Here is a 13,835-nt window from a genome sequence, read left to right as displayed (position 1 = left end):
TCATCTAGTTGCTACTAGTACAAAATGCCCAACTCAGAGGGCATTTCCATCATGTATTGGTAGGTAGGGGCAGAAGGAAGAGCACAAAATAGAAAATGCTTTTGTTTTAAAGGAATGTCATAAATTCAGTACAGTGTTGGGGTTACATAATATATTTTAAAGAAGTTCATAAGATACTAACTTTTCTATGTGGGTAAGGAGTTTTTCCAGATACAAAATTTACCTTTCGCATCGAGAACCTGTGTATTCTGTAGGGCACTCGTCACAGATAACTTCACCTCCTTCATCCAAGTGGCAAGTTGGGCTGAAGCTGAAAAAAACATCTTATGTTGTTGAAATACATGAAGCTCTTCAGATGCAAACCTAAATCAATAGCATTGTCTACAAATAATGGCTTTTAAATGGACTATTGTGAAACCATAAAAGGCAGTGAAAACCCAATAAATTTTTAACAGTCAGAGAACTCCCAACTCAATAAACTGAAAATTCATTTTGAGTTATCATATTTAAAATGTTCCTATTACAATTTACGTCCATCCTTGTTTAACAAGGCCTTTAGCTGAAGATTCAGCAGGTGCTAGCTGGCTTTTGACTTTTTCACTCACTTGTTGGATGCAATGTTCAGTGGACAAGCACAGGGCTGGCAGTCATCACGTGTTCCCTTGGAAGGAGTCCCATAGAAGCCTGGGGAGCACTGAGAACAGTGATGTCCGGTGGTGTTATGCTGACATTCCTAATATACAAAAACATTAATTTTGATATTATTCAGAACAGAAAATGGTTTTCTGAAGTTTTTTGTAGCAAGCTGAATACTAATTCATGATACCATACGTCAACAGATTTGGGGCCAGATGTAGGTTGCCAAATACCGGTCGGTAACGGCCGATTTCGGCCGTTACCGACCGGTATTTGGCTTTTGAGATGTAGGTGGGTCTGAATTTACAGAATCGGTATATTTACCGATTCGGTAAATTTACCACTTCGGTATTTTACCGAATCGGTAAATATACCGATTCTGTAAATCCATATGTAGGTGACACTCCTAAGAGTGCCACAGGCCCTTAAGATTCGGTATTTTACCACCCAATCCTATTGGGTGGTAAAATACCGAATTCAGGTGTGCATGCACATCTGTGCATGCACACCTGTGCCATGTGACACACATACATGCCCTTAGGGCATGTATGTGTGCCACATGGCACACATGCCTGTACTTGGGGTGCTAGAGGGTGTCAAAGTGACACCCCCTGCACCCTTGCAGGATTCGGTATTTACCGAATCTGTAAATACCGAATCAGTATTTCACATTGATTCCTATGGGCTTCAAGGCCCGTAGGAATCAATGTGAAATACAGAATCGGTATTTACAGATTCGGTAAATACCGACTCTTAAAGATTCGGTAATTTTTTACCTACATCTGCCTCCTTCCTATTTACCTACTCTTAAATACCGATTCGGTATGAGTCGGTATTTAGGAGTCGGTAAATAGGAATTACCTACATCTGGCCCTTGATGAGCACCATCATAGAAACTTAACCAATCATATAAACTTAAAAAGGAGCAAATAATTTGACAATGTATCTGGTGAAAATAACGTAAGTTTTACTTCCAGTGAATTTTTAACTAGAAATAGGTGTTGCCACTGTGTACCAAGCAAGCCTTAGTATATTGATTCTCTTGCACAGACACCATACGGAGCTGTAATTGTGTTCGTTCGAGACATGGCTGGGAGGCTGCGTGTAGAGCAGGAGTCATGGGGAGGTATGGACAAAATGCATGAGACACAATTGGTTGGATGGTAAAAGGTTACCATGCATGGCTATATTGTGAACTAAATTTTTGAACAAAATGAAAAATCTATGGCCGAACTTATTTCTGCGTTTAGTCTTTTTAATATCGTTGTTTTAAGGATTCGGATTTGTTCCTATTTGACAGTGAAAATGTCCCGGTCAATGACACATTACACCTTGTTATGATTTCTCAAAATACAATACCCTGCAATATAAGTTTGTTCGACCAGTTTTAAAATTAATGAATTTTACTCAAGTCGGGCCGGCTTTACTGTATTTACAGTTTTTAAATTCGTCCACAGTTTGTTTCTTTCTTACACGTTTTCTCTCCGGGGATTTAAAGCAAGTGTGATTATGTGGTGACAATTTCTGCTCTCTTTAACTGACTTGTGTTTCATGATTTTATTGTTAAAATCAAATAAAGATTATGATGATGCTGACTATGGCAGTCTATGACAGACAAGCTTTTAGGGTAGATCTGGTGTTACATGATCAATAGTTAAAAATACAGTTTTCCCCTGCTTAGGTACTCCAATTGGCCATAATGTAATGCCTAATTTCATATGGTTCTAACGACCGAACCTGCTTCTGAAAACGGGGGTAGATATTTACCAATTATTCTTCATTGTTTTTGCAGTACAATATGCATGATCAGTAATTACATAACATAAAAACATAAACACACAATTTGTTTTAGATATTTTTGTATTCACTATATGATAATGCACATTCCCCAAAGGTGAGTTCAATCCTGCACCTTATTCAGAGCCCTATAGACATATAATATAGAAAAGGGGACCAAGTAAAAAAAAAAATATATTTGGTTCTAATATCTAATAATAATGATATTATTAATTATATTTTTGATAGTCAGGTAATACAAATAAATACCAGGACCCCTTTCTATTGGGACCTATGTATTGTCAGTAGTTCGATACAGTTGAAGTTGTGAGGACACAATTTCTCATGCACCGGATGTCAAAGTTGAGGGTTCCTCAGAGAAGATCAACACTTTTCAGTTAAAGGTGTGCTGCACCAGGCACAGTAAAAAATATATTGATGCGTGCAAGCATTTTCTGCACAGGCAATATTCTTCAAAATGAGTCCGGTTTGTCATGTCACTGGAGCAGAGCTCCCAGACCAATCCACTTCTTGCATAGAGATCCTTATGACTGCCACACTGTTTTCAGTAAAGGTGCAGCTTTAAATTGGAGAACATTGTGTTCTAATTTTGTTTTTAAAACATCTATCCTATGTATCCACAGGCCTGTGACACAACTTTGATATAAGCAAGGACTAATTATAGTGGAGGAATATGATTTATATCTTTTTCTAAACTATTTGTACTTAAAGTAAAACACTTCTAACTCACTTTCATAAATCATCATTATGTTTAAGAAAAACTATTTAGAACAATTCTCCTACATTGAAGTCACACAATCTCCCAGGCTTTGTGCCTTCTTATGGTTTTGGGTGTCTTATATTTTATTATTACTAATGAAAAGTACATCGTTGTCTGCCATTTGTCATTTAATTATTCAGTTACCTATACTTCAGTAATCTCACAGTTGCCCAATGCCTTTTTGTAATGCATGTTCAAAAATAAATAAACTAAATTCAGACTTACAAAGCACATGCCATTAGTGTCACATTCAGTCGCATGGCCGTTGCATTCACATGGTTGGCATATACCTCCAAACAGGATTCCATCCACACGATAATATCCGGAAATACAAGACTGTAAGATAAAAAAAATAGCTTTAACCAACATCAAAATGCTAGGTTTTGCCATGACCACATTGGCCAACCAGATTCATGATCTAGAGGACATGTTATCATGTTATAACGTGGTGTCTTGACCCTCTTGAAATTATTTTACTGCATGGAAAGGTGCCAGTGTTATTAGAGCTGTAGAAAGCCCAGAAAGCAGCAGCTATCATTTGTGATTACATAATGACAGCTTTTACGTCCTGTAGAGCAGTGTCCTGTATCCGGAATACCCAGCTCTGCAACAATCTTGGAGCGGTGCATGATAGCACCACAAGCCTTAAGGTTAGTATCCCCAACATGCTGCTGTCCAATTCTGAACTGAGAAACCATGGAGGCACCACCTACTTACTACCTGTTTTCCCTGTTGGTCTTGATCCTGTACTGACTTTAGGTTGAGCAATAGAGAGAATCCCCAGCCAACATTGGACTAGTTCATCAAGGTCTTGCTGCACCTTAAGTATCCACATCAATAAGTTCTCAATATGCATCTTGCAACCAGGAGGAAGTACTGAGGCAATGAGTAGCATCTCAAATTCAATAGGCACTACATTTACGATTTGAGAGGTATTTAGAAAATGCACCTATGGCCGCAACTGTGGAGTTTTACATCAAATCCACTAATTACACTCTTTCAATACCATGCTAAATAAACTGCTTATCATGCTGTGTGCTACAAGTGCATTCGTATCGAATGCTCTCCCATTTACAGCATTCACTGAGTCTCAGAAGATTAGCTTTTTGTTACCATAGTATTAAATATTTAAAGCTGTTCAACAAGAGAGAGCACCTGACAAATTTCTTTTTTCAGCACACGACGGGGGTCTAGGAAACCAACAAACAAGGGGGCATATTACCAACAAGTAGCGATAATTATCGCTAAATAGGCTTAGCAACGATTATTTTATCACTGCCTATCGCTGGATATGTTAGCGGAGAAAACATGCTATTAGCAACGCTTTTCTCCATTGTGCTAAAATACCCAGCGATAGCGGCGAAATGCGTGAATATCGCTGAGAATACAGCGATATTCACGCATTAGCGACGAAATGCTCTTAGCCATGTTATCCACCTCCCATTGGATAACATGGCTAACAACTGGTCTGAGCAGGCGTTGGTTTTTGGCGTTAGCAGGAATATTTCCATCGCTACGCCTACCTTGCTAATAGGCGATAGCGTTATTAGCGACTGCTTTCAGTCGCTAACAGGTTGGGTACTCCCACTTTGCATGTCATTAGCGATAAATATCGCTGACATGCAAAGCGGGCCCCAAACCGCTCGCTATCGCCTAAAAGCTGTTGCTAACATCAGTTAGCGACAGCTTGCTAACAGAGCGATAGAATTATTGCCGCTTAGCGGCCGAAAACGGCCGCTAAACCGGCGATAATTGCCTATCGCCACCCTTGGTAATATGCCCCAAGATTCCCCACCAGGGTTTTTTTCAAACAAGAACCAAGTTTTTTATTTTGAAATTGTTGAATGCATTTTTCCTTTACAGTTAATTGTAACTGTAATCCAACAATTTAAAACGGATGATATTACCTCACAGGAAGTGCCGGTGTAACCAGGAGGACATTCACAATTTTCCACAGTCGCAGCAGGTAAAAGATCAATCACATTTGGGCGTGCCGTGTCCAGTGAGACGGAGCTTAACCTGCAAGGGGAGGAATTTGCATTGACTTTTTAAAAGGGTCAAACAGAAACCCAAGAGTATGCAGGAAGATACACAGATGAGCATTTCGGAGTAAATGAGAACAGATTTACTCGCGTCTAGGTTCAAATTATTATCATCATTCAGAGTTTGTAAAATTCTGCAGTAGACATTAAATTGAAGGTATATTTTAGCTGTACGCAAAATAACGTAAAACAGCCCACATTTTTGCCTATTTTTGTTAACATAATACATATTATAAATGGGCTTTTAAAGAAGCTAATTCATATCACATCAAGGCATTTACTTTAAGAAAACAATCCTAAAATGTACCTATAGAGCTGCCAGCCAGGAGTTTCTTCAGAAAAAAACGAATATGGGCGGTGTTCAACCTGAGCTTTATTTTCAACTGGTTTCAAGCAAAGTGGACCATAATATGATTTTTTAACCCGTGTCACTTAACCGCATGCGCGCTAGCGGTTTTCCCGCTGTACGCGGCGATTTCAAAAATCCCGCGTTACGTGACAAGGTCAGCTCGTCATGCGCGCAGGGCAGGTAACGCCCATGACGAGCTGACCTTGTCATGAGCGCTGAAGGGGTTAAAGTCTGTTCTCACCGATGGTAAGCATGATTCGCCTATCGTTTTAAAGTGATTTTAAATGCTTTGGATTTAGTTCTGCAAGTTAAGCATGTGAACTACATGATGTGGCATATCTGATTTAACAGTATTAACAGGTCTATTATCAATTAACATTCATTGAGCAGGGTCACAACCCCAAAACAAATAACTGGTAACAGTGAGAAGCAGCAGTAGCCCTGTGGAGCAAAACGGCACATCTTTCACCTGGTGGGTCTCTTATACACAATTACCTTTGGAGAAATATTATTGCAATCACTCAAAGACAGTTTTGGTAAATATTTCCAATTCCTTTGATTTGGTCCAGAAAGTGTAACTGTCTCTTGACCAAATTCAAATCATCACAATTTGATTTCCTTTTTGTTATGTATTTTTATCCTATTTTCTCCAGGAGTGACAGTACCCTATTGAGTTGAAAAGGTACTGGGCTTGCTGAGCACTATTGAATTTAATTACTGGCCTGTTGACATTGCACTTAAAGTTTATGGACAGAAATAAAACCTATGATGATATTCTGCTTGATCTATTATTAAATATTCTATGAAGGCACTGGAGACAGAATATAGTTAACTTATTGCAACATTGGTTTCTTGATGCCGGTGTGCCTTTAAACTATTACAATATAGGAGTTCCAAATAAAACATGTTTGGGAAGCTCACAATCTCAAGTTGCGGCTGTTCACAAAATGACTATGCAAATCACATTTTGATCTTCCCACTCCCCACCCAGTGTGTGGACTTAAGATTCTGCAATTTTTTTGCCAGACCATTACTCAATAGCAAAATGCATTTGTGCCTAAAATGCATTCTGCTGTACATACCTAGGATGTAAATCCAGCCATTTCTTTGTGCAAACTTCCTTTACGGACAAACATATATTTGTGAATTATGCCCTCAGTTCAAATTAATGAGTGATGGTGCAAATCTGAATATGCATTTAGGGCTAATCAGTGATGGCTGATCATGCATAATGATGAGACTGGTAATTCTTGACATGGGACTTCTTGTCACAGTGGTGCCCACTCTACATAATACTTGCAAATAAGCAGAAATTATTGGCAAATAACTGGAGTAATGGCGCCCACCCTTGAAACAAAACTTGCACTGTACTGGTATACTGGCAGTTCTTGCCATTTTCATGAGACTGTTATTAATGCTGTCAGAGACTTCACCCTGTTTCATTCATGTACCCTGCTTACATTTACTCGTGCACTCAATCGGTTCATTCACACACTCAATAATTCATACAATCATACAGAAATGTAGTTATTGTACTATTCATTGACCTATGAACTCACTCCTTCCATACATTTCAATGCACTGCCACTTACTAATTCATTCACCCACGTATTCACTCATACATAAAACCATTGACCAAGGGCCACCACAACCAGCCCAAAAAATATGGTATCAGTTTCAGCCACACATAGCATTAAGGTGCACTCCGTCGAGGGAGCGTGAATATAAGATGAGCAGCTCTGGTCACATTCCTCGACTGCCATATGTCCTTGAGGCACACAGCTTCTTCTGTTTTTTTTTCCTTTTATTTATTTCCTTGTGGTATCCTGTCCCACCGGGCATGCCGCATGGCTCTCTTTGTTGATGGAAGCTTGGGAGTCCAACCCAGTTGCCCCTGTTGGCTCCTCGCTGATCAGCATTCTCCTGTGCCAGCGCGACAGTAAGCTGCATTCCTATACCGTACCTGCTCATGAAGGCATGGTGTCTTCTTTGTGGTGACTGCCCCGTACCCCCAGACAAAGGGAGGTGGGACGGGCCCATCACAGTTGAGGGGGGTGCACAAATGCATTCTCCCAGTAACCCTGTTCCTCAGGTCCCAGAGAGGGGGTTTTGGCTCCTGCCTCTCTTCGGGGTGGGGGCACGATCATGCTCCTCGGTTTTATTGGTGGCGGGAGCCTGGAGCCGGGGTCCAAGGCTTCTGTCCAAATACATAAACTGTCTCTGATTCCCTACCCAGGACTTCAGAGCTCTCAGAAGGTGGCGCCATGTAACCCCCTCCCAGGGTTTTAAAATTAAAAACAATACTGCATCGATCCTCGCGCCATGGCCTACCCTGGGGTTTTTTGCACTTCTGCTGCTGAGCTCCCCTTGCACCGTTGGCTTGGAGGTCAAAGGTCAAATCTATCTCCCTTCAATGTTTTGGGCCCTGTTGGGCCATTCTGCATGCTCAGGGGGTCATTTGCTCTTGATGGCGAGGCCTAGCCACCTGGCTTCTAAGGGGGCACATTTTGCAGGGAGCTGGTGTCACAGACTGCATGCCCCAGTCTGTCCTCTGGAGCTTCTCTCCTCTAATGTGGGTGCAGAATTCCAAATCGTGCCCCGACCTGTCCATTTAGGGTGTTAGGGACCACCTTCCATGAATCTGAAGAGAGACCCACTGGTATTAGGTCAACTGTAGGCAGAGTCCTTAGTCCTAGAGGGCCTCAGGGGTTTCTCCTTTCAGTTGTTCATGGCTGCTTCTGTCTGGTCCCTGCGTCCAGCTCCAATACAAAGCACAATGTCCCCCTTAGTGCAAGGGTTTTTAAATGGGGGTGGTATGTTCTAGAAGCCAGGCACCCCGGCCAATCCTAGGGTGCCAACTCAACTCTCCACCCCTGGCCCAACCCTCCTGATCAGAATGCTGGAACAATTCAAGGTGAAGCCATCCAGGAGTCACTGGTCACAACTCCTCTGGGGCCTCAGCTTCACTCCTCACTGACATCACTGCCAGTGCCTTTGCTACAAAAGCTTCTAAGAGGTGCCCCTCCTATGTTAGCTCCAGAGGTCTGGGCTCCCTCCTTTGTTCAGTGGGATTGGGCTGTTCCAACCCTGGTACAGTGTGGAGCTATTTAACAGATGTAGATATTCTTTCCCACCCCTTCCTTCTGAGGTGCTGAGTAAAGCATCGATAATTGCTCCCTTCATATGGGGGAAGCTTTTATTCCTTCTGCTGGAGAGCAATGTAATTAACTTGGCCCAATAGGGTGACAAAATGCCCTAGGCTCTGATCCTGAGCTGAGCCAGATAAATATGACAATTCTGGATCACCCATAAAGTATATATCTACTTTTTTGGTCATTGCATAATCCATCTTGGCGCACACGTGTCACCCTATTTTGATATCTTGCTGGACTCTGTAGGCCAAAGGGAAGCAAAACTGCACTATATGGCAGAGTTTCCCCTATGTATATAATGAAGTGTCACTGCAGGCAAATAGTAAATCACACTGACTTTCCCTAGGAGTGATATTATAAAGCCTATCCCATGTCAATATCTAACCTTACGGAGTCCCCTCTGCGCTAGCCTACCTGTATGGAGTATAGTGCTGCGACCAACGGTAGTCTCACACACGCAACCCTCACACATGTACACACACATGTGCACACATAATCATGTGTAACCAGTCTAGTGCCCTTACCCTTGCTGCATCGCAGTGGCATTATCTTAAAAGTTGGACACCAGTAGTAAACACAGGCAGACCGATTACCGGGTGAATAACATGGGCGAGACATCCAGTTGTGGGGCTCTCCCACAGTAAAAAGTCCAAAACCAGGTAATCCAAAAGCAAAAAATCCAGGTGGATTGAATGGGCAGAACCCATTTTGTTACATGTCCTCTGACAGCTCTTCACAATCAACATTGGGCCAATGTTACAGAAACCATATGTATACTGTGTACTAGGACACAGTTGTCATTCCAACTAAATATGTAAGTTCTAAAAATGGAGGAAAACTTTACAGTTCTGAAGTTCTTGATTTCCAATTAGAGACAGAAATACTGTAACTACTAAATCTTGTAAATACAATGAGCATTAAAAGGTCTAACAGAGATATCATCACCAGGCACATGAATTAAATGGAAAAAAAAAACAGATTTGAATTAATCTACACAGTTCTCATTTCACTACCCTTACCTGAAGACAGCGTTTTGCGCCCTGCTGTAACTTGCACGGATCTGTAGACTATTCACATTTGCCAAAACAGTCATTAAGAGGTCCCGGTCTACTGGTCTTTTTGTATAGAAATCTACAAAGTTCTCAGGCACAATTTCCACTCCAGCCCCATGTTCTTCGAACGGCTGTAAAAGCAGTCCATCAGACCGTGTGCTTAATGAACGTCCATTTCCCTAAAACAGAACAGAAACAAGTTTTTGTGGAGATAGATTAATGATTTTGTTAATTATTTTTGGTAAGGTTGTGTTTTGTACAATTAGGTAAACTGCCAAAGCTGTCAGTATTGTTGTAGAAGCCTCCAAGAAAATAGTCCGTCTTGACCATTCATTTCTTTCTAAGAGTCCCCGCAAAGCTATTTAGTGCTTCATTTCATTTTAATGTGGTCATCTGTATTAGTCTTATGTTTGTACTTCCATAATTAATTACAGCTAACAGAAGTCAAGTGGGTGTGCCTGGGGTGGGAAGCAAAATGTCCAAACCCTGAACGATGAAACTTTCAATTCACAAAAGATGCAGGATTACAGCAAGTATGATAAATGACTAGCAGGAAATACATCATCGGTGCGAATGAAAGGAAGAGAACCCGAAGGGTAGATTAAAAGAAAGCAAGACAGAAATAGAGAGAGAATGATGGACTGAAGAGAAGTAAAAAAGAAGAAGAGACACACTATTATGTGATTCAAAGGTGTGTCACTTGTCACATATGACACATGCTGCATCTTCTAAACACCAGAGAATTAATATTTGTAGGGGGGAAAGTTTCATGCTCCGTGATGATGATAGTGACTAGAAGGAGTACACGATGCACAGGAGGGGCATATAAAGCATGATCACACATCCTCCATATTAATTTATTTTCTTGAATCTCCTGCTGATTTATTGTGATGTATATCAAACAGAACTGCTTACTATTAAAAAATAAATAGAAGCGTCAGGTAAGAAAATCTCAATAACATATTCAACTTGCAAATGGTGGAATCAAAGTAGGCCTCACAGGCCATCAACAGGTTAACATCGTCTGGTTCTGGAAACCTGGGCTCCAAGGTCCAAGTGGCTCCAGAGCTTGATCTATGAGGTGACCACCATGTGGCTTCAAGCAACTTGACCTTGCAGTGATCTTCCCAGTAAAAGGGCAACTACTCTTCTCAAGGTGGGAAGATCATCTTCTTGCAAGTCACAGGCACAAGATTGGCCCAGTTCTAGGGCATATTCCAAGACCTTAGATGAAGGCAGTAAGATTCTGTATCTGGTTAAGTCTCCCTAGGCCGGTGACTAGAGTATCTTTCAAGTCCTGAGAAAGCATGGGATAAATACTCAAAGAGGCCGGAATCTATCCTAATTGAGGAGCACTGTAAGGGTGCCAAAGTCAACTATAGAACAAGGTATATTTCCATTTTGAAATCGTCATCCTCACACAAAAAAAGTGCATGGTCCAAACTAGTCAAGGGTGGAACAAGACAGCCTTAGCCATCTACGCCTGGCTGCTGGCTACACACTGTTTAAGATAAATAATGTGGAAAAGTGGGCTTGTAGTAGAGTGGGGGGGAACTAGATTGGTAGGGGGGTAGATTTGCGCTGCCAACAAACCACCAGTTTACTACAGTTCAGACAGGATTGAAGGACATGCAATTTGTTAGACCGACAGAGAACAAAGGCATTTTAAACCACCACATTGTGCAGACATGTTGTATGTTCTCTCGGGACACCAGTACATTATTCACTCTGCCCACAGTCTCAATGTCTTAAGCACAAGACACACACAGCACAAAAAATTGCATACCGGGCATACTCTCGAGCTCTACAGAAGGCAAGGACGCCAGTTATTGCTGATTGCTCAGACGTTTATACTAAGAACACAGGTACCCAGGCTTCCTAGGAGAGGTAGAATCCACCACTCATCCCTATTACAAGGGGGAGCTTACCGCCCTCGACTATTTGTGGTAATGCTCTTTGGGCTATCCTTTAAAGGGGAGAGACTAGGCTCTAACGATGACTGTGATGCAAAATCATAGTGCACCTCAAGTGGACAAAGTGAATGGGAGTTTGTTGAGGGGAACACATAAGGCAGGTCAGAATAAGTAGCCAGGAATGGTGTCTCATCTTGTCTGAGCAATTATAGGACTCCTGCCTCGCTCATGAGATAAATGCTGTGTTCTAGGTGTTCATCTTTCTGAAATCAACCCAATGAGAGCCATTCAGTTGGATAATGGTAACATTGGCTCTTTTCAGCTTTATATATATCTTATACATGTCTTGCTTTGTATCAACAATACAAGTAACACGAGTACAGATAACATAATTACCTGAATGATTACATCCATGTCAGACAGCAAATCGCTATCCGTAGAGTCCACTGGAATGTCATAAGACACTGTGTATTTCAAGAAGCCACCATAGGCTGTTAACTGAAATGACATTAAAATATGAAAACAGAAATATTACATGTGGTAAGAGAGATGTTTGTCATACATATATTAGAGATGGCTAGATAAACGGTTTGCATTTTTTTCTAATTCAGTACTTACAGGGGCACATAACTAGTGTCAGAAACCTGCTTGCAGGGAGTTTTGGTATCCCGTTGTCATGCTCTATACATTGAATTTAATTTTGTCTAATAAAAACCTTCACACTACCCTGTGTATTCCTGTCTACATAATTTCATCCCTGAAGCCCCATGGTCATCCATTGATTCTAGGTCAGGATCTAGGTAGTAGTGTGGATTTTTGCGCTTACTTTAGAGGGTGACCAAAGATGGGTTTCGATCCAACGACGTTGCATACATGATTGTTACCTATTGAAGATGTAAGGCTGGTACGAGGCAATACAATACATCCAATTGCTTTGAAGTTCTTGACGGCATAGAGAATTGAGAATAAATAAGGTGATATTGTACATGCTTAGGGCTTGATTTAGAGTTTGAGGGAGAGGGTACTGTTTCAATTTTAATGGAGTACCATTGCTGGCAAAATGAAGTTCGGCCTGCCTGATTTAGAGTCGGGCAGAAAGTATGTCAGCAATGGAGACAACTCCATATTCACCTCTAAAATACCCCTCTGATAGGCTGATGAAGAAAGGATCATTAGATGTTTGGACATTTGTCTGCATGATCTATGTAGAGTGGGAAGACAAATGGTCAGTTTTTACTTTTGCAAATTGACGTCCAAAACATGGCAGTAAGTGAAAGTAGAAACATTTCAATGACTCTCCACGTCATGGGAGGAAAGTCCAATGGTGAGGAGAACATTGTTTTATTTTATTTTCAAAAAGAAAATCCTGCTTTGAGATTTTGTTTTTGAAACAGAAATGGATATTGAGAGTGTGATGCACAGCACCGTCATGTTGACTGAGCTTATAGCATACTTTAAATGTGCTCACAAGAACCGCGGTGACAACTTAAGGGATGTCTGCTGGGGTGGCGGGCATCTCTGAATCTGGAGCACTTCATCAGAGCAACGGTGTATTTTACTCTTTCATCATGACAGAATAAAATTTGTACTCCAAACTTTAAATCAGCCCTTAAGTTACTAAACCCTCGGTAACAACACACTTAATGTCACTAATATCATCATAGTACATGAAACACTGCATCAACTGATGTTAAGTGCTCCCGACAACTGTTTTTTGGAATATTGAACAAATATGACACAATCTCAAATGAGTTAGAAATAGGCAACTCCCCAATGGCACACTGACATGCTTTACTAGAGTTCTTAAATTGAAAACATGACACAGAACTAGCCTCTTTTGGACAATGGAAGATTTAAACCCTGCAGGAAAATAATTTTTGCCATTTTCTTTGAACCAATGTTCTCAAAACATTTCAAGTTCCCTGTCTAAGAACAGAAGAATGGATCTCTGTAGTTGTGGCATCACAACAAAGAATAACTCAAGAACAATATAAGGAGGAGGAGCTTAGCGCGCACCCAAGATGGTCGCGTGAGCTCAGAGCTCCCGGACCTTCGCCACCTCCATCGACTATCCTGCATCTAATCCTGATTTGGACGACGGGCTTCTGTGGTCGTGAACCTGCTGATCATTTAT

At 41.2% G+C, this 13,835-nt stretch overlaps 1 protein-coding gene across 1 annotated transcript in view; it reads right to left on the bottom strand.

The window, feature by feature from the left end:
* LAMA1 (laminin subunit alpha 1) overlaps positions 1-13,835 on the bottom strand; it is a 549,300-nt gene that overhangs the window by 301,605 nt on the left and 233,860 nt on the right. The window contains exons 13-18 of the mRNA XM_078687536.1: positions 12,098-12,199; positions 9,756-9,967; positions 5,101-5,212; positions 3,419-3,529; positions 606-733; positions 224-310 (exon numbers count right to left, since the gene is read on the bottom strand). Coding sequence (XP_078543662.1) covers positions 224-310; positions 606-733; positions 3,419-3,529; positions 5,101-5,212; positions 9,756-9,967; positions 12,098-12,199 — 752 coding nt within the window. The remainder of the gene's footprint in view (positions 1-223; positions 311-605; positions 734-3,418; positions 3,530-5,100; positions 5,213-9,755; positions 9,968-12,097; positions 12,200-13,835) is intronic.

Source organism: Lissotriton helveticus, chromosome 4_1 (genome assembly GCF_964261635.1).
Source record: "Lissotriton helveticus chromosome 4_1, aLisHel1.1, whole genome shotgun sequence".
Taxonomy (NCBI): domain Eukaryota; kingdom Metazoa; phylum Chordata; class Amphibia; order Caudata; family Salamandridae; genus Lissotriton; species Lissotriton helveticus.
The sequence above is the reverse complement of the archived record's forward strand: the minus strand, read 5'-3'. Positions and strand labels throughout refer to the sequence as shown.